Source organism: Mchenga conophoros, linkage group LG17 (assembly GCF_057382185.1).
Source record: "Mchenga conophoros isolate Kocher_MC1m ecotype Shallow Benthic linkage group LG17, M_conophoros_male_GT1.1, whole genome shotgun sequence".
NCBI lineage: Eukaryota > Metazoa > Chordata > Actinopteri > Cichliformes > Cichlidae > Mchenga > Mchenga conophoros.
The window spans coordinates 21,102,893-21,127,705 of NC_140542.1; the positions used below are offsets into that span (position 1 = coordinate 21,102,893).

Below are 24,813 nucleotides of genomic sequence, written 5' to 3' on the forward strand. Positions count from 1 at the left end.
GTGAGGACAAACACACTGATCCAAGGAAAACAATGAGCTTCCAGATGTTGGATAGTTTGTAAAGGTTTATGATCTCTGGTGATTCCTACAGGCTGCCATGGACTTCTGCATGAACATGAACACCAAGTCTAACAGGAGGAAGCTTGTCCGTGCTCTCTTCACTGTCCCCAGACAGAGGTAGGTTTCATCTGGTTTGGCATTTACCTTTAATCACCACAAGGGGGTGCTATCATCATGACTGATTGTGTGATTGTGAGCGGTGCACTGAGTCATTCTCCTCTTGCAGGTTGGATCTCCTGCCCTTCTACTCTCGTCTGGTGGCGACGCTGCATCCATGCATGTCAGACGTGGCGGAGGACCTGTGCTCCATGCTGAAGGGAGACTTCAGGTTTCATGTAGGTTCTCTGCTCACTTACATCAGGTTTTAAATAGATTTGTCATACTTTGCTTTTTTCCATCATGTTTGCATTAAAAACACTTGCCAACATTATGAATCGAATCTGTGTTTCTAGATTCGGAAGAAGGATCAGATCAACATCGAGACCAAGAATAAAACCGTCAGATTTATCGGCGAGTTGGCCAAGTTCAAGATGTTCTCGAAGACAGACACACTTCAGTGTCTCAAGGTGGGTGAAAGAAGCCACTGTCTGAGTCACATCAGGCTGTTTGTCTTTAAATCCCTGTACAAGAAAACAAACACTTTTAGCAACATCTCTGCTCATCCAATCAGATCCCAAACAAAATGCCACATTAAGATGAAGATGTGAAAAACTAAACTTACTTACCTTCATCCTCACTGTGATAACAAGCACGAAATGCTTCCAGAGCTCACTCTGCTGTGTGCATGCATCAGAATAACAACACAGCCGGCGAGACGACATCCAGCTTAGCTGTTATAGATTTCTGTCCATGTCTCCTCCTCCTCCAGATGCTGCTGTCTGATTTTACGCACCATCACATAGAGATGGCCTGCACACTGCTGGAGACCTGCGGCCGCTTCCTCTTCAGATCCCCCGACTCTCACCTGCGCACCAGTGTCCTGCTGGTCAGTACTGGTCCTCTTCGCTGGGCTTCTGTTCACTTTGAAGCAGATAACTAGAATGTGATATAGAAAAGGACAAAAACAGAGAAAATATTTGAATATAAAGATAAATGAGTGGTTTTTAGCCTGACTTTTGTCCCATGTGTGCTCCAGGAACAAATGATGCGCAAAAAGCAGGCCCAGCACCTTGATGCCCGCTACGTAACCATGGTGGAGAACGCCTACTACTACTGCAACCCGCCGCCCATGGAGAAGACGGTGAAGAAGAAGAGGCCGCCGCTGCAGGAGTACATCTGCAAATTGCTCTATAAGGACCTGTCCAAGGTCACCACAGAGAAGGTGTTGAGGCAGATGCGCAAGCTGCCATGGCAGGACCCCGAGGTGAAGAGCTACCTGATCTGCTGCATGGTCAACATCTGGAACGTGAAGTACAACAGCATCCACTGTGTGGCCAACCTGCTGGCTGGCCTGGTGGCCTACCAGGAGGACGTGGGGATCCACGTGGTGGACGGTGTCCTGGAGGACATCCGGCTCGGCATGGAGGTAAGAAGAAGCAAAATCAAGTCTGAAAACAAGATATGCTTTTGTGTTTCATCCTTAACTGAGCCCTTAGTAGTTTATAGGACTGTAATTTGATTCTCTGATCAGTAATTTCTATATTTATTGCCATTAGGGATGCACTGGCCCAACATTTGGAATGTATTATCAGTCTGACGCTGACCCAAAATGTTTGTTCTGGTATCCATGACAATGAGCAGACTGAATGTGTGCAAAAGGTTTTATTTAACTGCAGACTGTGGAAAGATCAGACCATGGCGAAGCTTGCGTTCTTTTTCTCTCTCGAGCTCGCTTGATTTACTTTCACTCCGGTCACATTCAGTCAGAGATCATATCGAAGAAGCTAGAAGGACGTTGCTCCTTCTTGCTGTCGATATTATTTCTCTTCAGCTTTCTCTTGAGAAATCTAGTCCTTTTTTTCATTTATGCTTCACTAATAAGTGCCAAAGAGCGGGTGTTCTTTATATTCTTGAATGTATTTTTTTCCTACATTTTCTTTTCTTTTTTTTCTTTTTTTTTTTTTTACATGTTGGGAAAACTGTTTCAGTTGGCCCTGATGTTTGCTTACACACACAAAATAAAAAGGATCTCCAGTCGAGTGATAGAAATTATTCATGTTCATGTAAGGCTACAAACTAACTGCAGTTATCTAAAAAAAATACTAAAAACTAAACTAAAGATGTTTTTACTTGCAAAACTAAAAAGTGGAAATTCAAAATGAAAATCTGAGGAGGTTTTTTTTTGTTTTTTTTTTGTTTTTTTGAGTTGTAATAACTGTTCTGGACGTCTTTAACCTCGCTGTAACTTGAAGCTGCAGATGCTTCGTGTGTCATATATTTGGGATGTTTAGTGCAGGAGAGGTGAGATCAGGAGCATTGAATGGACAGGACGATCAAAAAAACCCCGATGCTATCTGCTTGACTGGCAGCTGATTGAAGCGGACACCTGTGTTGCTGTGTCATTTGTGTCTGCTACGTGTTGCAGGACATGTTGGAATGTTGTCGGACTCCATTTGCTTGGCTGAGGTTGTGATTTTACAAAAAAATAATTGAACACAAACAGTCGTGCCTGTGTCACAGCTGCAAATGCTTACTTGCATATTTTAGAAGCCATGCTTACAATTTGACCCTGATCTGGCCTCCATCTGACCTCAAAACAGTCGAAATTCAAGCATTTTTCCTAGCAACCAGGACGTTGGCGGTCTTGAGCCCTGCAGCAAAAAGCTTTAAGAATTTCCCTCCATTTTCTTTTTCTTCTCCCCTGCAGCATCCTATATTATATTGTTGGACATCTCAATTTAGGATCTCCTCTTCTTCCCTCGCTTCCTAGGTCAACCAGCCCAAGTTCAACCAGCGGCGGATCAGCAGCGCCAAGTTCCTGGGCGAGCTCTACAACTACCGCATGGTGGAGTCGGCCGTCATTTTCCGCACCCTCTTCTCCTTCATCTCCTTCGGCGTGAATCAGGACGGCAGTCCCAGCCCTCTGGACCCCCCAGAGCATTTGTTCCGCATCCGCCTGGTCTGCACCCTGCTTGATACCTGCGGCCAATACTTCGATCGAGGCTCCAGCAAGAGGAAGCTAGACTGTTTCCTCATCTACTTCCAGGCACGTAACCTCCTAAAGTGCCTATACTTTATGTTCGGGAACCCTGATATTTTCTGTAAATCTACTGGGTATAATCACTGTGCCACTGTTTTGAGTTTGACAGACCTGTGAGGTCTGCTCAGGAGGTGTTCTGGTCAGGGGTGAAGTAAGTGAGATGTTGTTGTGTGTCTGCAGCGGTACATATGGTGGAAAAAGAGCCTGGACGTGTGGACCAAGGACCACCCGTTCCCCATCGATATCGACTACATGATCAGCGACACGCTGGAGCTGCTCAGGCCTAAGATGAGGCTCAGCAGTTCCCTGGAGGAGGCCATCAAGCAAGTCAGCGACCTGGAGAGAGAGGTGCTCGTCAAACTAGGTAGGAGGGTGACGCTAAGTAATCATCTTTAATGTGCGTGGAGCATGACGCCGTTGGTGTAGCAGCTGGTGTTGCCGGTTTGGTTGCTCTCCGTTGTCCTGGCAGAGCAGCATTCCCCAGTGTGTGGGAGGGCAAGCGAGCATGCTGTGTCACTCCTCTCTCTGCCTCTGCTTTGTCTGTCGAGCAGGTTTGAATTCATTGTTTAAAATGCCGAATACATGCATTCCCACTCATTACAGAGACTTCAGGAAGGATCTTTTAAAATCAATGACGACTGTTTCAGACTTCCTCTGGACTTCAGTTTAATCTAGCCTGATAACCTTGAGAGATCTGATCTCACCAAAGATGCATTTGTGTGCTGTTGATAAAACATGTGACATGCACTCATTTGTTTTGTTCATTTTGTCTGTTGAGTGTCTGAAATGTGACGATTAAGAGATTTTCTTTCAAGTGCTGTCTGTACACCTCTTCTAGCACTCTCATGTAATTCTTTGTTTTTATATTCATCAGGTCCCAATCAGCCCAAATAGCAAAGAGAAATTAAAAATGTATGCCATGAAAGAGTTCGGGTCTTAGGAGGTTAAGATTCACCACTGAGGTGTAAATAAGCTGCAACCCCTAACACCTCTTTCTCGAACCCCGAAACTACAATCTTTACGACACAGAATCTGAGCTCGGAGACAATACGAATATTCAGGAATGTAAAAACCAAAACACAATCAGGACGATGATATCTGGAGAGGAGGAAGAAGGAAGTGTTTGCGCAGCAGGTGTATCTGACTCTGCGGCCTGATAACAGCACAGCAACGTGAGCTTTGTTTAACAGTTTCCAAGGTGTTGACCTGGAATGTGCTGAGAAAAATGTAAACCACAGCTGCGCCCTCTGAGAGCAGGACACCCTCGCAGATCCTGTACTCAAGTAAAAGTACAGATACATGAGCTGTAAAGTACTCAGTTATTTAGAGTAAAAGTGGGGGGGAAAGTAGTTCCTTGGAGTCGGATTCCTCCAAAGAGGCATTAATGGGAGAGAGATAAGGTTAACAGCTGCTTTGCTAATACGTCCCCATCGGTGTGATTAGCAGCACAAGCCAGAAGTACCTCAAAACTGTATAAAAGTACATGTAATCAGCAGCTTTCCATCACCGTTGTGTTTATGTGTGTAAACCTTTATGCAGGTAGATAAGCAGTAAGCATGTGTTTGTGTGTGGGAATGTAGGAGAGGAGAGTGATTGATGAAGGCCCCTGAAGCTAAACAGTGGAGCTATTGTTACCTTTCATACTTCAACCAGGATCGGACATTCCTCAGTCCTTGAGTCACACAAGACCTGATCTTCCACTCCACGCCACTGCCAGACTTCATTTCTTCGCCGTTACCTTTTCTTGCATAATTATGCTCTGTGACGAGCTTCATAGACACAACAATTTTTCTCTGGAATATTTGTTCTATATATAACTGAGGGCTTTGTTTGAGTAAAGCTGCTCTCCCAGGCTGGGCTGGGCTCGGAGACATTTATGATATAATTTCTCCTGATTGTTTTAGTCTTACGTGTCCTAAAGAGGAATCTTTCCACGTTTTCTTGTGCAGGTCTGGCCATGGAGAAGGACGGCCGCTCCAGTGCCATGAGCGAAGGGGAGGGTCTTGACGAGGAAGATGATGACGGGGACGATGATGAAGAGGGAGGCGCAGAGACCGAAGAGCAGTCAGGCAATGAAAGCGAAATGAACGAACAGGAAGAGGATGTGAGTGTTGACTCCCCCATTCTGGCGTTCTTCCTCAAACAAAATCCATCTTGCAACAGAACAAACTTACAGGAAATGCTAAATATTCAACCCTAGTCTAAAGTCTAAAGTTAACAGTGGCATCTAGCATAGGGTGGTGGAGCCCAGTGCCCAGAAGTGAAACATCTGGTTTCAAAACTCCAAGATGGTGGTCAGGTACCCACCGCAGTATTCTCCTGGTCATTAGGTGAACTAGGATAATACCCCCACATCCAACATGGCCGCACACTCATGCACACCCGGCTGCAGATCAAAAAACCTGAGAGCTGCATGGCAAAAACAGAAATATAGCTATGACTGTTTTTTTTTTTTTGTTTTGTTTTGGGGGTTTTTTCTCCAACAGGAAGGGTCAGAGAATGAAGAGGAGGAGAGGGAGGAAGAGGAAGAAGAGAACACGGATTACCTGACCGACTCCAACAAGGAGAACGAGACTGACGAGGAGAACAATGTAAGCAATGGGAAATGTCTGTGTATAAATCTAGATTTAATACATTTTGTTGGTTTAAAGATTTGTGCTTTTGCTGATGTTGATTTGCTGCCTGTGTGTGCAGGAGGTGACCATCCGTGGCGGCGGGCTGAAGCACGTGGCATGCGCTGAGGACGAGGACTTCATTCAGGCTCTGGACAAGATGATGCTGGAAAACCTGCAGGTATAGCGTCCTGCCGCCACACTGGCCATGAAATACTTTTTATGCTGCAAAAGGCTTTACTGACTTAAACGCACACGCGCGTACACACACACACACACACACACACACACACACACACACACACACACACACACACACACACACACACACATGCACTCTGAATATTTGATTGAATTCTAAAAACATCAAAGAGATGAGTGTAATCATAATAACGACTAAAAACGCATGCACAGTTTCATAACTACATGCAGCGTTTTTCTTTTAACAGCAGATTTGTAGCTTTTGGCCTTTATTACACTGTTTTTCTTAGTCTCTTTTATGTGAACATGCTCACAGCTAGTTTGAAACCCAGGTAGCCTTATGGCATTGGTAGCCATCTTGCTGATGTAAGCCAGATAATGATGGGATATTCTGGACATGATGAATTTGCTCAGTGAAAAGAAGCACTTTACAAACATAAGAAAACATAGAGTAGTACAGGTCTCCTCAGCTTTGATCCAGACCTCGCAGACTGACTCTTCACTGTGTGTTGTGTCACTGCAGCAGCGTAGTGGCGAGGCGGTGAAGGTGCACCAGCTGGATGTTGCCATTCCTCTGCAGCTGAAGAGTCAGCTGAAGAAGGGACAGCCATGCATTAGTGAGGGAGACTCGGACATCTCCGATACCATGCAGTTTGTCATGCTGACTCGCAAAGGCAATAAGCAGCAGGTAAGGTGGCATCTATGTGCCAAGCTATTGCACTTCTTTAAAAATCAGGCTGGTCACAGCAGTTTGTTGCAGGTGAAAAGTCTTTTTTTTAACCACATTTTGATACCGGGTTCATCTTCTACCCTTCTCGGCCAAAATAATCTTCTAAGGGTTTGTAACTCGATTAGTATGCTACAGTTATTTGGCCGATCTTCTGTGGAATGATCCTGCAGGGTACACTGAGTCCTGCACTTAAGGTTTCTAAAATATTCCACATTAACAGTAGAATTTACACGTAATGGCGATGAATAGTGGAGCGATCAGGTGTGAAAACTGTCTGCACTCTCGCTCCTGCAACTGCAGGTTACAGTAACAATCTCCTTTAGCTGCCACTCACAGAGTGCAGGACTGTAGCTCCTGTAGTTCACAAAAGCAGCCTATGTGTTTGTTAGCTCTGCTAATTTGTTCTCTGCAGGATGAACAATTTTAAAGTTCATCCTGGTTGTTCTTTAAGGAGATGGTGTGCATAAATGAATGCTTAATAATGTTGACTTTGTGTGTGTGTGTGTGTGTGTGTGTGTGTGTGTGTGTGTGTGTGTGTGTGTACTTTATCTGAGCCAGTTTCAGTGTCTGTCTATTCTAGGGAGGGCATTTCTGCAGGACTGTTGATGTTGCTTCTGTCTGAAGTTGATTCAGCAGCTTTATCATTCAGAGTCATGTTTGCACCCCTGAGGTGGATGTTGGTACACTAATGAGTCTCTTTTTGCTCCGTTTCTGGTCTTCATGTCCTTCTGAGGAAAATTTCCTGCTAAATGCCCCTCTGTGTTCTCTAACTGTGCCCATTATGTATGTAAGGCTTCCTGAGAGAAACAGTTTCAGCACTATAGATGGAAAAAACTGCGTGTATGTCAGCAGGCATCCTAACACACATACAGAAACACACACGTGTGTGTGTGTGTGTGTGTGTGTGTGCGTGCGTGCGTGCGTCCGTTAAGGCCAGCCGCTGCGTGGTGGAATGTGTGGTTTGAGGGCAGAGGCTGGTTGTTGTGCTGCTGGGTGTGTCCAGCACTTTGCCTGTGCACAGAGGTTTCATGCAGCGTTCAGCCTGCTTGAAAAACAGCTGCCAGAAACGCCAACGCACACAGGGCGTCTTTGTCGGTGTGTCTGAGAGATCTGTAGCTCTAGAAATCTCATGCTCAGCCAGTTGAGGGACTGATATCAGTTTTCAGAGAGTAAGAAATTCTGCTGTCAGTCAAACACTATTGTAACTTCACAAGATGAATCACTTTCTGGCCTAAAGAAAACCGCAGAGTACACCCTACAGAAAGACTGTCAGAAGCTTTCTTTCTGCACGCTTCTTCGAGCCCTCTACCGTTTTCCATCTGTCTGAAGGTGAAGCTCTGCTTCAGTCGACCGGTCTTTCCTCGATTCTCTCATGCGTCAGGAGAATCCCAGTGAATGGATTTTCATGATACAGTGTGAAGTTAAAATAATTTAAGTTGAGATCTGCCTGTATTCGCGACGTCTGGTGTGAATTCTAGTTTACATACACTTTGCATGTAGTCATGCTACACTGTAATTAATTAATTAATTAGTTAGTTTAAAAAAAAAAAGTTTTTAAAAATGCTATGCTGTAATTACTAGAACCTGACTGAAATACTACTATACTTTATACTTTGAGTCCTGAAACAAACTTTCTCTTTGGGGACAATAAATTGCAAGTTGCCAACAGTACATTGACAGAGCTGAGGGGGGCTGAGCAGCGATGCCTACACAAAAAGACTGAGCTGATATGTCACTATCAACTTCTATCAGATACCGGATAGACATGGAGAGACATCTATCGGTATCTGATGGATGAATACTATTTAAAAAGCACAGGTGAGACCAGAGAAACACCCTTCAGCCAGGTTATTAGTGTTGATGTTGCGTAGTTTATCCACCAGAGGGCACTCTGCAACTTACAAGCTGATCCAAGCATAAATAATTAATCTACGATTTGAGACAAAATGATAACTTTAAACAATGCTGTTGAATTATCGGAATGTGAACTTATAAAAAAATGCCTTTGTCCAGCTAAACTGTCTTTCATTCTCCTGAACAGTATAAGATCCTGAACGTGCCGCTCTCCTCCCACCTGGCGGCGAATCACTTCAACCAGCAGCAGGCCGAGCAGGAGGAGCGCATGAGAATGAAAAAGCTCACTCTGGACATCAACGAGCGGCAGGAGCAGGAGGACTACCAGGGTAACCATGGAAACTGTTTGTTTATTGTTTGTTACCGCATCTGCCCAGGTTACACGAGTGGATCGGCTTCTGTTTCATATCTGATCTGTGAAAGCAAACGGTGACCTTTGACCTGAAATCAGGGTGTGTTGTTTTGCTTACCCAGTGAGTCCTTTGAAGTTCTTTCTCTGTGCAAGGTCACACTGACAAGAAAAAGCTGGTTCATTTCCACCTTAAATCTGCACAGATTATTATAGTTGTGTATTGTCGGGGGGCGTGGTTAAAAGGTGAGTGCATGAGTTTGATTCATTTTTTTTCAAGGTATTAGGTTTTTATTGGCTTCTAATAATTACTCTAGAAATGTAAGAGTCCTGATAAACCTTCACTTTCTGCTGCTGCCGCTTACCTCAGAGGAGCTTTAGTAGTAGGAGGTTTATGGGTTCAGACTGGACCTTTGCAGGGGGGATGTTTTCAGTAGAGGCAACAAGTATTTAGTATTTAGTATTTATTTATTTATTGTCATTGTCAAGAACAATGAAATTGCGTTTGGGGCTTCCATACAACCCAAAAAAAGAAGAAAATAATAAATACCCCTTAAAACCCAAGTGTACATATTTAACCCAGTGTGACTCCAATGCAATAAGACAATCCTTAGCAATAATGTTCGTAGAAATTCAGACAAAGACCTGAGAAACATGACAAAATACAACAATGCAACCCATTCAATATTATTGTACTGTGAGATATGATATCAGATATGATAGTTATCTATTTAAGAAAGAGGGGGGGGGGGCAGGAGGGGGAAGAGAATAAAGATATGATGCACCAATGCAGACCAGTTCATTGCTTTTAAGAAGTTGGATATGGTTATTGTCCGTGAGAGGGGGGCAGAGAGTTCAGGAGCCTCACAGCCTGTGGATACAGGCTGTTGGCCAGTCTGGATGTTCTGGCCTGTATAGACCTGTACCTTCTCCCTGAGGGCAGCAGATGGAAAAGGTGGCGCGCAGGGTGATGTTGGTCCCGCAGGATACTGTGCACCCTCCTCAGACAGTCTGTGGTTAAATATAATTTGGCTCTGAGTGAAACCTCTAAGGGAAATGACAACAAATCCATTTGTAGTGATTTAAAGTCAACAAGGACTAAAGAAGCTATGGAGACCAAACTAGGCTTTTTATTTATGCAGTAAATTTGTCATTTAAATGTGAAAGTCTGTGGGTTTGGCTAGTGGCCATCAGCGGAACTGCAGGTTTTGCTACTTGTTGGTTCCACATAGTTCAGTCCTGGACGTTGCTGATTTTATTCCACTAAGGTGCAGTGTATACATGTTAAATCTTCACCGTAGTCACATCGTTTTAAATCAACTTGAATGACAATGTTCTGTTGGTGAAACTGCAGGGCAACAAAAAACAACAAAAAACAAATGCCCCTCGCAGGTTGCAGGTAGGCTCAACACAGAAGCTTAAATTAAGCGTAAGGACACTGGACGTGCTTCCTGTTCATGTAAATGGTAAATGGCCTGTATTTGCATAGCGCTTTACTAGTCCCTAAGGACCCCAAAGCGCTTTACACATCCAGTCATCCACCCATTCACACACATGTATTCAGCAGCGGCCTGATAAAAGCCATAATAACTGCTAACACAGGACAAGATCAGTCATCCATGCTCGTAGTGTTTTTTATTAGTCATCAGTTTGTGTCTGCTTGTTTTTGGTTTTTGTCTCCTTGTTGTCATAAACTGTTGAAATGTGAAATATTTTTCATATGTAGACTGTTACGCCCCAGTCTAGGGGTACAGGAACGCAACACAAGTTTGAAAGAATTGCCCCGCCCTGGTCCCCAAAACCATACACAAAGGGAAACCAATTTCTTAGTGAATCGTGATTTATTTTTCTGCACTGCAAAAATGAAGCTCCGGGGTGAACAAAGGCCAAAATAACAAACAAAACAAGCTAAGTCAGGAGGAGGTGTTATCTACAACCCTATGTGAAATCAAATATCAAACAAAAGACAAGCGCTACACCTAACTCCCTAACTGAAATAAACAGGAGAAAACAGTGCAAGGAAAAACAATAAGGCAGCTCACCCCTTCTGTTGCAGTGCTATTTACAAGGCTATTTACAATGAAACTAATGTACACACTATATACAAAACTCCAAAAAAGTCGCACAAAGTCACAGGCACAAAAGTCTCAGGTTTTGGAGGCCAGGGTCAGGTCTGCTGCTGCTGTCAGTGGCTGCCCCGGGACAACTGCTGGTGAGGGATTTGAATGAAGATCACATGGCCAGGGGACCAATCAGCAGCCGTCAGCTCATCCACTCCGGGACCTGCAAAGACTTAAAGGCACAGACAACAACAGCCACCAAAACAGATTATGGACAGGGCCATAACACCCCCCTTCCCAAGACCAAACATCTCCCCTAAAGATGTTTGGCGCTTAGGGGTTCCGAAAACCACGTGACAGCGCATCTGCCAGTACATTCTCTGTCCCTTTTTTGTGATGGATCTCCAGATTGAAATCTTGTACTAAGAGGGACCATCTCATGAGCCTTTGGTTAGAATTTTGCATTCGGGTCAAAAACACGAGGGGGTTGTGGTCTGTGTAAACAATGACAGGTGCTGAACTGGAACCGACATAGACCTCGAAATGCTGTAGAGCAAGCAATAGAGAGAGGGCTTCTTTTTCAATGGTGCTGTATTTCTGTTGGTGGGAGTTGAATTTTTTCGAAAAGTAACCAATTGGGTGATCAACACCCTGCCTATCCTCCTGCAACAGTACCGCACCTGCACCGTTGGCGCTGGCATCCACCTCAAGTTTAAACGGATGTGTGAAAACAGGAGCGGCAAGTACTGGTGTGCTGCAGAGGAGAGCTTTGGCAGACTCAAAAGCATTCTGGCATGTGGGGGACCATACAAATGGTTTTGACACACTTGTGAGACTGGTGAGAGGTGCAACTACATCTGCAAAATTCTTACAGAAGCCACGATAATAGCCGGCCATACCAAGGAACCGGCGAAGCTCACGTCTAGTGCGAGGCACAGGGAAATCTAGGATAGCCTGGATTTTAGCCAGCAGGGGGCGCACCTGTCCCTGACCCACCTGCTTCCCTAGATAAGTCACAGTGGCCTTACCAAAGTCACATTTGGCAAGATTTAGGGTAAGGGATGCCTCTTGTAATCTTTCAAAAATCTCCGTGAGTGTTCCAAGGTGATCTGACCAAGTCTCTGAATAGGCTACAATGTCGTCTAAGTACACTTCACAGTTTGTGACACCACCTAAGACAATGTGCATAAGGCGTTGGAATGTGGCAGGGGCATTTCGAAGGCCAAAAGGCATGACGGTGTATTGGAGGAAGTGGTCCGGAGTGACAAAAGCAGAAATTTCAGATGCACGCGGAGTGAGGGGAACTTGCCAATAACCCTTTAATAAGTCCAGTTTGGTGACAAACTTTGCAGAGCCAACCCTGTCAACACAATCTTCCATGCGGGGAAGAGGGTAGGAGTCGGGTTTGGTCACACTGTTCACTTTTCGAAAATCACTACAAAAACGTGGAGTTTTGTCTTCCTTCGGCACAAGAAGGCATGGGGAACTCCAGGCACTCGAACTAGGGACAGCAAGACCATTTTCCAGCAAGTAGGAAACTTCTTGCTGAAAAAGTGCACGTTTGGTAGGGTTCACACGATAAGCGTGTTGTTTGATCGGAGGGTGGTCACCTACATCTATGTCATGTTCGAGGACAGTAGTGCGAGACGGAGTGTCAGCAAACAGAGATGGGTAAGTATTGATCAGAGAACACACATCGGTCTGGGCAGCCTCATCTAAATGTTTTAGGTGGGAATTCAACTTATCCAATACTTCAGAGTTTCTGAGTCGGGAGCAACCCTCAGCACAAACGAAAGCTAAGCCATCACTTTCTGGGCTATACTGAGACGGGGATGCTGGCACAACTACCGACACGGCAGACAGCGCAGCGGGGGATGAGGAGGAGTTTACACCTGCATCACGAACAAAATAAGGCTTCATCAGATTAACATGACACACACGACGCTTTCTCCTACGGTCTGGGGTACCTATAACATAATCTGTGTCACTCAGTTTCTCTTGGACAGTATAGGGCCCACAGAACTTTGCCTGGAGAGAGGATCCAGGAACGGGTAGGAGAGTCAACACTTTGTCACCCACTTCAAATTTTCTCTGCATGGACTTTTTGTCGAATTTCCTTTTCATTTTTTCCTGAGACGCGGAAAGAGCCTCGCGTGCAATTTCGCATGCTTTATGCAGACGCTCCCTAAAACAACTTACGTAATCTAATACGTTCTGCTCGGGGGTAGCTGTGTCGGACAGATATCTCTCTTTAAGCAGCCGCAGGGGACCACGCACTGTGTGTCCAAACACCAGCTCTGCGGGACTGAAACCCGTGGACTCCTGCACACTCTCCCTCACCGCTAGAAGGAGAAGTGGCAGACCTTCGTCCCACTCTCTTCCTGACTCGAGGCAGAACTTCCTCATCATGGCTTTTAAAGTCTGGTGGAAACGCTCAAGCGCACCCTGTGATTCGGGGTGATATGCACTGGATTTTTGATGCTTGATGGATAGCGATTTTAAGACCTGAGCGAATATCTTGGACATGAAGTTAGACCCTTGGTCTGTTTGAACTGATTTAGGCAAACCGAAAAGGGAGAAAAAGTTTACTAATGCTCTGACAATGGCTTTGACTTTGATAGTGCGTAACGGAATAGCCTCGGGGAAGCGTGTGGCGGCGCACATTAAAGTCAAGAGGTACTGATGTCCTGACTTGGTTTTTGGAAGCGGACCTACACAATCGATGATTATGTGCTCAAATGGTTCGCCTAAGGCTGGGATTGGGTGCAATGGAGCAGGAGGAATAACCTGGTTGGGTTTTCCGCTGACCTGGCAAACGTGGCAAGAGCGGCAATATTTGGTCACATCAGTCTTCAAACCTGGCCAGAAAAAGTGACGCAGAATACGAAGGTAGGTCTTCCTAATTCCTAAATGTCCAGAGAAACTGTCATGTGCTAGGCTGAGTACTTGGTGTTGGAATTTTTGCGGTACAACTGCTTGTTGAAATACGTTCCAGCCAAGATCACTAGAGGAGGGAGGATGCCATTTGCGCATTAACACATCATTTTCAATGCTGTAGACACGGGGATTCTGATCGCTTGAATTTGCGGCAAGTAAATATTTGGCCAAAGTCGGGTCATTCTGTTGCGCATGAATAAAATCTGTTTTGTTTACCTCAAAAGACAGGTCAGGTGTAGCGGGTAGCAGTTTATCAGACACACATTTTTCAGCTTTTTCCACAGGCAGTTCAGCTTTCTCAGGAACAGCTTCAGAACATAGAAAAGAGTCAGACAAGTCAACATCACCATATTTACGCTTGTGGGCGCGTGTGACAACACAGGCAGGAAAAACAGAGGGCAGACTGTCAGCAGCAGGCTCGGAAACAAAATCAAAATCATCGACGGGGTTTTCAATTATTTCAGGGATCGGGAAAACTTTCCCATTGGCTAGATCATTCCCCAGAATCATAGTAACCCCCTGCACGGGCAAGCGAGCGCGCACCCCAACTGTTACCGGGCCCGAAACGAGAGGCGACTGTAGGAAGACTCTGTGCAGCGGAGCTCGTAACACACTCATTTTCACTCCCCACACGAGAGCATCAGCACCACAAAACGAGTTACTTGAGAAAGGCAACGCGCTTTCCAAAATGAGAGACTGGGCAGCCCCAGTGTCGCGCAAAATTACAATCGGCACGCGATCCTCCTCTATTCCAGTCAGTGAGGCGAACCCTTGTGAAATGAATGGTCGGTAACTGCTGTCAAGACTGTCATTTCCTGGTTCATCACTGACGGGATTAGGAGTAGCAACCGATTGAACAAAACCAATGCTTTTTGGCTTTTTCCATGTGTGAGTTTGCTCTTTGCGACGGAGCGACGGACAACTGGCAATGAGATGGCCAGTATCATGGCAATAAAAGCATTCTCGGACAGTCATGGGGACCTGATCAGGGCGCGTTTGACGCTTAGGAGAAACCCACAAACTCCTCGCAGGTTTCGACAACGGGGCACATTCACGGCGCACAGCTGAAAACGCAACGCGATGGGTCAACACAAACTCATCTGCGAGAACAGCAGCTTTAGACAACGAATCCACCTTTTGCTCATTGATATATACAACAACATTCTCTGGAAGACACGTTTTGAATTCCTCCAGCAGGACCAATTCTCTTAGCTGAGCAAAGTCCTTCACTTTACTTGCAGCTAACCACTTATCAAACAAGAGAGTCTTCTCCCTGGCAAACTCTACATGTGTTTGGTTGGCAGATTTTTCACACGACCGAAACCTCTGGCGATATGCCTCTGGAACTAGCTCATAAGCCCTTAAAATAGTGGATTTCACAATTTCATAATCCAGGCTGTCATCAATAGACAAGCTCGCACACACTTCCTGTGCTTTCCCCACCAATTTACACTGCAGCAACAAACTCCACACATCCTTGGGCCATTTCAAAGTGGTTGCGATGCGTTCAAAGGCATTAAAGTAAGAGTCAACCTCACTTTCTCTGAAAGGTGGCACTAAAGCAATTTGCCTGCTTGCATCAAATTGGTCAGAGGAGAGTGAATCAGAAGATTTACTCACAACTTTACTCACTGGGGTAGAGGTAACATTGCGCTGCCGGGAAGGATCCAGCTCCATAGCCCTTATGCGGAGATGCATAAGCTCAACTTCTTTGGACTTAGTCGCAAGCTCCACCTCTTTCAGGCGAAGGGCGAGCCCAAGATCCTCCGTAACCAATCCTGTTGATTGTCCGGCTGGGCTAACGTTTGGGATCTGAATGGCAGCAGGAGCCTCCGCCCCTGGCGACACCCGTCCACTGGGAGCTTTTGGGATGGTTGCAGCAGCTTCTGCTCCCGCATCCACCACCAAACCTCCAGTCGCCTCAACCGGCCGAGGTTTCGACTCCGCAAATACCCCCTTATCCACCAGCTGAGCTGTCAGGCACTGCTTAATTTCTGCCTTTTTAGCATGTAAAGGCACACTAACATTAAACAAATCTGCCACCAACAACAAATCCGCCTTTGTGCATCGATCCAACTTATCCACGGTGGGTTGTAGTGCAAAATCATCCACATCAAAAGTCATTGTGACTAGATCACCCCCAACACTACAAGAAAACTGCCAACCAAAAACTGCAGACAACCCACAAAATACAATGAGCAAAAAGAATGGCAAAAGAAAAAAAAAAGGACGAGCCCCCACTTTATGTTACGCCCCAGTCTAGGGGTACAGGAACGCAACACAAGTTTGAAAGAATTGCCCCGCCCTGGTCCCCAAAACCATACACAAAGGGAAACCAATTTCTTAGTGAATCGTGATTTATTTTTCTGCACTGCAAAAATGAAGCTCCGGGGTGAACAAAGGCCAAAATAACAAACAAAACAAGCTAAGTCAGGAGGAGGTGTTATCTACAACCCTATGTGAAATCAAATATCAAACAAAAGACAAGCGCTACACCTAACTCCCTAACTGAAATAAACAGGAGAAAACAGTGCAAGGAAAAACAATAAGGCAGCTCACCCCTTCTGTTGCAGTGCTATTTACAAGGCTATTTACAATGAAAACTAATGTACACACTATATACAAAACTCCAAAAAAGTCGCACAAAGTCACAGGCACAAAAGTCTCAGGTTTTGGAGGCCAGGGTCAGGTCTGCTGCTGCTGTCAGTGGCTGCCCCGGGACAACTGCTGGTGAGGGATTTGAATGAAGATCACATGGCCAGGGGACCAATCAGCAGCCGTCAGCTCATCCACTCCGGGACCTGCAAAGACTTAAAGGCACAGACAACAACAGCCACCAAAACAGATTATGGACAGGGCCATAACATAGACCATATGTAGACCAAGATGGCGCCGCGGATGGTCGCCCTGGTGCTTCAGTGCGTTACTTTTGTTTTGTTTTTGTGCATTTTCTCTGTGTCTGGGCACTCCTCTGGATACTCGTACACCAGAGAAGAGCTCCTTAACTACAGGACTACAACGCCTGTGGATTTATTTCCAATATTTGTCGCATCTGCGGCAGATTTACTGCTGACTCTGACCAGGAAAGCGAGACGCCGAAAGAGAGGGAAGCGAGCCGGCGCACTCGTGCGTTTGAGGAGACGCGGACTGCGAACTGCTCTTCCTGGGATCTTCCTTTCTAATGTACGCTCACTCGGCAATAAGATTGACGAACTGGCCCTGATGAGAAGCATGAACAGAGACTTTGCCTCCTCCTGTGTCTTATGTTTATGAGTCGTGGCTCAGTGAGAACATCCCAGACTGCACGCTCAAGCTGGAGGGCTTCCATCTGCTGCGCGCGGACCGGCAGGCCGCTCTCTCCGGTAAGTCCAAAGGTGGAGGTCTCTGCTTCTACATCAATAGTGGCTGGTGCACAGATGTGACAGTGATTGCTCAGCACTGCTCTTCCTCTCTGGAATATCTTTTTATCCACTGCAAACCGTTTTATTCTCCGTGGGAGTTCGCTTCATTCATCCTGGCCGCTGTTTACATCCCGCCAGACGCAGATGCGCAGGCAGCTCAGTGCGCACTCGCGGAGCAGATTCTCCACACGGAGCGGACATTCCCGGACTCTCTCATCATTGCTCTTGGGGACTTTAACAAAGCCAATCTGAGCCATGAGCTTCCAAAATATAAGCAGTATATTAAATGCCCGACCAGAGAGGAGAGGACATTAGACCACTGTTACAGCACGATCAGCGGGGCCTATCGCGCGGTGCCCCGCGCTTCACTCGGACTTTCTGACCACGTCATGATCCACCTAATCCCCGCGTACAGACAGAGGCTGAAGCTCTCCAAACCTGTCGTGAGGACTAAAAAACTGTGGAGCAACGAGGCTGTGGAGGAGCTTCGCACGTGTTTGGAGACCACAGACTGGGACACATTGAAGGCTGCTTCTAACAGCTTGGACGAGTTTACGGACACTGTCACCTCCTATATCCACTTCTGTGAGGACAGCATTGTGCCATCACGCACCAGGGTGAGTTATAACAATGACAAACCCTGGTTTACTCCTAAACTCAAAAAGCTGTGGCTGGAAAAGAGAAAGGCGTTCAGAAGCGGAGACAGGGACTGCTACAGAGAGGCCAAGTACAGGTTCACTAAAGAAGTGGACATTGCCAAACATCAGCACTCTGAGAAGATGCAGCAGCAGATCTCAGAGAATGACTCGGCCTCTGTGTGGAAAGGTTTTAGGAATATCACAAACTACAAGCCTAAAACCCCCCACTCCACTGATGACTTGCTCTTAGCCAACACCCTTAACGACTTCTACTGCCGTTTTGACGAGCCATCAGGCAGCCTTCACACCTCCAACGGCCCCAACAATAGAGACACTTTGGACACTAATTCCCCCACCTCTCCCCCCTACATAGAGCCATCACCACCTTCAAACCGTTCACCTACAACACCCCCCTCCTCACCCCACACAAAAGAGGATTTCACACCACCTCCTCCCACCACAACTCTTCATATTCATGAAGCAGATGTGAGGAAGCAGTTTAAGAACCTGAATGCTCGGAAAGCTCCCGGCCCAGACGGTGTGTCTCCTGCCACCCTCAGACACTGTGCAAACGAGCTGGCCCCAGTGTTTTCTGGCATTTTCAACTCCTCACTGCAGGCATGTCATGTGCCTGCCTGCTTCAAGTCCTCCACCATAATCCCTGTCCCCAAGAAACCTAGGATCACTGGACTAAATGACTACAGACCCGTGGCTCTGACATCTGTGGTCATGAAGTCTTTTGAGCGCCTAGTTCTCTCCCATCTCAGGACCCTCACGGCCCCCCTCCTGGACCCCCTGCAGTTTGCATATAGAGCCAACAGGTCTGTAGACGACGCCATCAACATGGCCCTACACTTCATCCTGCAGCATCTGGACTCCCCAGGAACCTACGCCAGGATCCTGTTTGTGGACTTCAGCTCTGCCTTCAACACCATCCTTCCAGACCATCTCCGAGGCAAGCTTTCCCAGATGAATGTGCCTGATCCCATCTGCCGGTGGATCACTGACTTCCTGACGGACAGGAAGCAGCATGTGAGGCTGGGAAAGAATGTCTCGGACTCCCGGACCATCAGCACCGGCTCCCCTCAGGGCTGTGTTCTTTCTCCTCTGCTCTTCTCCCTGTACACCAACTGCTGCACCTCCACCCACCAGTCTGTCAAGCTAATCAAGTTTGCAGATGACACCACCGTTATTGGACTCATCTCGGACGGGGACGAGTCTGCCTACAGGAGGGAGGTTGAACGTCTGGTGTCCTGGTGCAGCCACAACAACCTGGTGCTGAATGCCCAGAAGACAGTGGAGATTATTGTGGACTTCAGGAAGCACACAGCCCCACTCCCCCCCCATCATCCTGACTGACACCCCCATCACCTCTGTGGACTCATTCCGCTTCCTGGGTACCACCATCACCCAGGACCTGAAGTGGGAGCCCACCATCACCTCCGTCATCAAGAAAGCCCAGCAGAGGATGTACTTCCTGAGGCAGCTGAAGAAATTCAACCTGCCAACACGGACGATGATGCAGTTCTACACTGCAATCATCGAGTCCATCCTCACCTCCTCCATCACCGTGTGGTACGCTGGAGCCACTATCAGGGACAAACAGAGACTGCAGCGTGTTGTGCGCTCTGCTGAGAAGGTGATTGGCTGCAGACTCCCATCTTTGCAGGACCTGTACACCTCCAGGACATTGCGGCGTGCAGCTCGGATCTCAGCTGACCCTTCTCACCCTGGACACAGTCTGTTTGACCTGCTCCCCTCAGGCAGGAGGCTCCGGTCCATTCGCACCAGAACCTCTCGCCATAAGAACAGTTTCTTCCCCTCTGCTGTTGGACACATGAACAATAACCGTATGACTGTACCCACCACTAACACATGACCCTACGCTGTGTCACTGCATCATTCTATGTTTGGCACTGATCACCACCTGCACTCATGTATATATCTTTCAACGTAGCACTCTTAATTCTTATTCTCATGTATATATCTCATGTATATCTCATGCACATATCTTTCCACGTAGCACTTTTAATTCTTATCCCTACTTTTATTTTTTTCCATGTCTATTTAAGTGCTATTTATGACACTATGTTTGCACTGAAGCACCGCAGCAATTTCCTAATGTTGTAAACCTGCTCAACATTTGGCAATAAACCCCATTCTGATTCTGATTCTGATTCTGATATCAGTTTTCTGACTGAACTTCCTTTTTCCTCTCCATGTCACAGAGATGATGCAGTCTTTGGCCCAGCGTCCGGCTCCAGCCAACACCAACCGGGAGCGCCGTCCCCGCTACCAGCACCCGAAAGGCGCTCCCAACGCTGACCTCATCTTCAAGACCGGAGGAAGGTGAGGCTCGGTCCCCAATCGGCGACAGTCTGGCTACAGGTTGTGTCAGTTTAGTGTTTGTTAAGTTCACCGTGCACTGAAAGCGCCTCGTTGGTGTCTCTTTGAACAGAGAGAAAAGAGCAAGAAATGAAAGTCAGGAGAAGCGAGACAGGCAGGAGAAGCAGGAGAGAAACCAAAGATATGAGTTGGAGTAGGCTAAAAGAGCCAGAGCTGCAGCAGTCCAAAGGCGAGGCTTTAGCAAGCAAAAAATCTCAGTATTGAGGACATCTTGTTCCTATTTTCACTGAATCTCATTTTTTAAGTGCAGACAGTTCAAGTAAGTTTATTTAGTTTTTTTTTTTTTTCCCTTTAAAAATTGAAGTCTGCAAATAAAGATCACTTCCTGGTTACATGTTGACATCAACACCGCTTCGTGCATCTTTGTTGTATCTCTAAAACCAAAGCACAACACGAGACGTTATTATTATGACGGTATATCTGAGTGGCTTTAAAAAAAAAACCTATTATATTCTACTCCTCTTTATCTTTGCTCTATTTTGCAAATAGTCATTGATCATTGTTGGCGCCTCTGTTTTTATTACCACTGTTCATTTTAAAGCTTAGCTTTTAAAACCAGTCAGTGCAGCAGTATGTTAATGACTAACCTCGTATTGTGGATGAATTTTAACAGTTGTTCTCCTGACTGAAGTTTGGTCTGTTTACAGCATCCTGCCATGCGATTGCATTTGTCCCTAACCATCAGGAACCCTCGCGTTAACTTTTTTCGAGTGGAAAAAAGTTAGCGTTCATCCTCCAGCTTTACTGTGTTTATGTTATGCTAACCATAGCTCTGTAGCTAGCCACCACATACCATATCATTATATACCAGCTAGCCCAACTTGAGTATCCCTACAAACGTCACTGCTGTTTAGTTTCCTGTCTTCATTTATGTCAGAAGTGATACCAGAGCTGTATGTTTTATTTTTTTTTCAGAAATTCCTCAGTCAGAAAATGGTATATCATGTTAAGGTGGAAACTAGCGAGCTAACTCCTTGCTAACTTCTAACTCAGTGATGTGGCAGTGTTCGTTTGACTTTGGGACCTGAAGCAGAGTTTGGAACTGGAAACTGCTAATGACGTCAGACTTCAAGACTGGATTTCCATCTGCAGCAGGAAGCTGTTTTCACATTAAAAGCTCTAAACAGCCTCTGTAGTCCACAGTTAGAGGCTAGCTGCTGCCGGTTGGTGGAGCTTTTAGGTGGTGGAGAACAAAAAACAAAGAAATCTTGGACTTAGAGCATAATGAAAAAATTTTTTTTTTCGGTGTCTGAAAAACAAATACATCCTGTTCTAATATTTTTGTCCCAATGCTAACAGCAAACAGTAGTTGTGTTCTAGAGACACACCAAACTCTATGTACAAAAACAGCACTTTTACTTTGTATAACACACAAATAGTCTGTCCACTACCTCAATCATTTAACTGATGTATGAAAAACCCCAAAGTCAAGAGTGGAATCCAGACATTAAAAAAGAAACTTGAGCAGGAAAAGCGTTTTTCATATATTTAAGGAGCAGGTTTGGTCATTTCAGTTTAGTTGTGAATGTTTATGTTTTTTTTGGGGTTTTTTTGTTTGTTTGTTTTCAGTGATAGATTTAGAAGATGGTTTTAGTAAAATCAGTATAGAAAATAAACTTTTTGAAAGTAGCTGACGCTCAGTCTTGTAGATCAGGGGTCGGCAATCTTTCTGATGATGAGTGCCATCTAAAATTTCCTCAGAAGTCAATGTGCCATATGATTGCATTAGCAATAAATTTAATAACGCTCTATATGAACAGTTACACACTATATAGAACAACTTTATAGAATTATATTTGTTCGCAGATGTTGGCAGCTATCAGCAAATAGTTATCAGCTATTTTGAAACAAAAAAAAGACACTTTTTATCCATAACAAGAACTCCATAACAGCAAATGAACTGTACAATAGAAAATGCAAATGCTGTTTATGGTCTCCTCACAACAATACACCTAAACCTGGTTTATATCTGACCCAGACAGACTGCAGGTCATAACTTCTTACCTGAAGTTCAGTTCACCTGACAGTCGGACCGGCGGCCGCCTCGCGTCTCTCCTCCTGCCTCCCCTTCCCTCATCCACCTGCTGGCCTCTGTGGAAGCTCCGCCATAGCCACCACCAAACAACAAGTTATTTTTACACATCGGCCAGCATCTGGCCAATCCACCACCTTTCATTGTTTATACCGTTACAAAAAAAAAAAAATCATCGGCCCATAAAAACGAAAAATGTCCATCGGGCCACCGGGCAAATGCGCAATGGCCAGTCCAGCTATGGTCGTGCCATCGGTTAACCCTTCGCGTGCCAGCTGTGGCATGCATGCCCAGGGTTGCCGACCCCTGTTGTAGATATTTAAAACCTCGATAATCGAAACCTCAACGTTCAGATTTGTAATAACAAGCAAATACAAAAACCTCTTCTGTTATTTTGTCTTAGGTTTTCCAAGTTCAAAAAATTGTCTGAATTGGTTTGAAGTTTTTTTTTTTTTCTTCTTTTTTTCAAAGGTCTAGTTTTTATTTTAATTTTATTTAACAGAAATGTTTTTTTTCACAGTAGTTTTATTTTGAAGGGGTCAGGCTTTAGCTTTACTTTCAGCACCTCTGCAGTAAATGTCCTACTCTGTCCTCCAGGAGACGCTGATGGGAGTCTGGGCCCAGGCTGAGCAAGCGAGGCAGAGAGAGAATGAACCAGCAAAAGAGAGAGAGAGAGAGCGCGCGCAAGAGGAAAACGAGAAGATCGGAAGGGAAACCGGTCGAAAACAAGGGAACGAGTTCTCCAGACACCCCCTGAAGCTGGGGACAGACCAAACCCCTGACATGAACACACACAGGAGAAGGAGAAGAAGAACTGACAGGGGGAGGGAATTGGGTCAGAGGTCAGGGGGTCAGACAGGTGGCTCTCTTTCTTTTTTGTCTGTTACCTGAGATGACAAAAAAACACAACTGTCTGAACCAGAGAATGAATTAGAAACAGCTGACCTGCAGACTGATGGCGAGATAGGCGGGGAGAGGCGAGATCGACTCACCTGCTGCCACCACTGCACCAGGCAGAGGAAAAAGTGACTCGTCTTTAGGAGTTCAAATCTGCGAGTGCACAACTTTTACACGAGACTAGCAAGGGATTTTTTTGTTTGTTTGTTTGATTGATTGATTTTTGACTCCATGAACAGCTCGGTCCAATTCTGTGCGAAGCAGCAAAAGACGAATGAGTTGGGTGTTCATAAACTGACCAGTGATTCAGAGAAAGACGTGCTAATCGAACAGCGACCGATGGTGTGCAACGAGCTGATTTATAGCTTTGTGTCGCTTCTTAGTTTTACTTAAATAAAAATGAAACCGTGGACATGTCTCACAGGTATTTTTTTGATCAACAGTTACATTTTTAAAAGACGTATGTCACAGTTATTTTCTAGAGTTCATTACAGTTCATTTCTAATCATCACATAATTGTTATTGATTAGGTACTTACTCTCCTATACAGATTATAGCAAGACCTTTAAAGGCGACCTATTAGTCCCATTTCCTGCTTCATGTAATTATTCTTGGATCCTCTCAGAGTAGCTTTGCATGATTCACAGTTAAGTCAGCTGTCTTCTGATTGGCTGCCCCCCCCCTAAGCCGGTGGGTGGGGCCTGTGCTTTTGGCTCAAAACTTGTAGAAACACTGACCTCATTATTAGAATTTTTTTTGTCTTGTTTAATGTGAACACCAGACATTGGGACCGGAGATTTAAGATGGAGAATAAGAAGACGTTACAAAGGTCTCTATTCCTAAACGAAATACCTTAACACAACTGTCTTTTTTTTGTTTTTCTTCAAAAATGTGCTATTTATTGACAGTGTGGACAGTTAACAGAGGATACCATTGTATCCACTGCTTGCTTCAGTGAGCAGTTATTCAGTGAGTATATCACAGAAAGTGTCCATCTGACGAATGACCACATTTTGAATTCATGATGTTAAAGTATTTTCTTCCAGATGTTAACCAATCAGAAGAAAGTGGGTTTTTAGGGATGCGGGAATCTTTAAAAAATCTGTCTCAGCCTAGTTTGGTGAAACTAACAAAAAGTGAAGATTAATGCTCAGAAATGGGTACAGACAGTTTAAAGTTATATTTATGTAGAGGCAGACACCCGTGTCCTCTTCGTTTTTGGTCTTAATGCTCAGCTTACTCATGCCCCCCCTGCAGACGTGACAGCAGTGTCAGGTCAGTGCTTTTGCTGCTCTGCTGAGAAATCTCCAGCTCTCGCACCGTCGAACACTTTTTGATCTCTGCTGCGTTCAGACTTGTCAGGATTGAGTGACCTGCTCAGTGGTGGACACCTGAGTGTACATATTCAGCAGTTCTTCCACTTCTACCCAGTTTGATGATGATGTTTTTTAAAGTTTGCTAACATCCAGCTTGCTTTGATTTGTGACTTGTGTAATG

General features: G+C 45.4%; 1 protein-coding gene across 3 annotated transcripts in view; it reads left to right on the forward strand.

Moving 5' to 3' along the window:
- upf2 (UPF2 regulator of nonsense mediated mRNA decay) overlaps nucleotides 1–23,721 on the forward strand; it is a 34,277-nt gene extending 10,556 nt beyond the window's left edge. Inside the window, exons 9-22 of one of the 3 annotated variants that reach the window (XM_085250786.1) lie at nucleotides 92–177; nucleotides 287–395; nucleotides 513–626; nucleotides 929–1,045; nucleotides 1,196–1,585; nucleotides 2,930–3,205; nucleotides 3,380–3,563; nucleotides 5,149–5,303; nucleotides 5,686–5,790; nucleotides 5,894–5,992; nucleotides 6,536–6,700; nucleotides 8,784–8,925; nucleotides 20,210–20,330; nucleotides 20,440–23,101. In XM_085250786.1, the coding sequence (XP_085106912.1) occupies nucleotides 92–177; nucleotides 287–395; nucleotides 513–626; nucleotides 929–1,045; nucleotides 1,196–1,585; nucleotides 2,930–3,205; nucleotides 3,380–3,563; nucleotides 5,149–5,303; nucleotides 5,686–5,790; nucleotides 5,894–5,992; nucleotides 6,536–6,700; nucleotides 8,784–8,925; nucleotides 20,210–20,330; nucleotides 20,440–20,524 (2,148 nt within the window). In that variant the 3' untranslated portion in view covers nucleotides 20,525–23,101. Of the gene's footprint in view, nucleotides 1–91; nucleotides 178–286; nucleotides 396–512; nucleotides 627–928; nucleotides 1,046–1,195; nucleotides 1,586–2,929; nucleotides 3,206–3,379; nucleotides 3,564–5,148; nucleotides 5,304–5,685; nucleotides 5,791–5,893; nucleotides 5,993–6,535; nucleotides 6,701–8,783; nucleotides 8,926–20,209; nucleotides 20,331–20,439 lie in introns of all 3 variants that reach the window. The other 2 variants (XM_085250787.1, XM_085250788.1) reach the window with 2 other exon arrangements.
- Nucleotides 23,722–24,813: the final 1,092 nt, after the last annotated feature.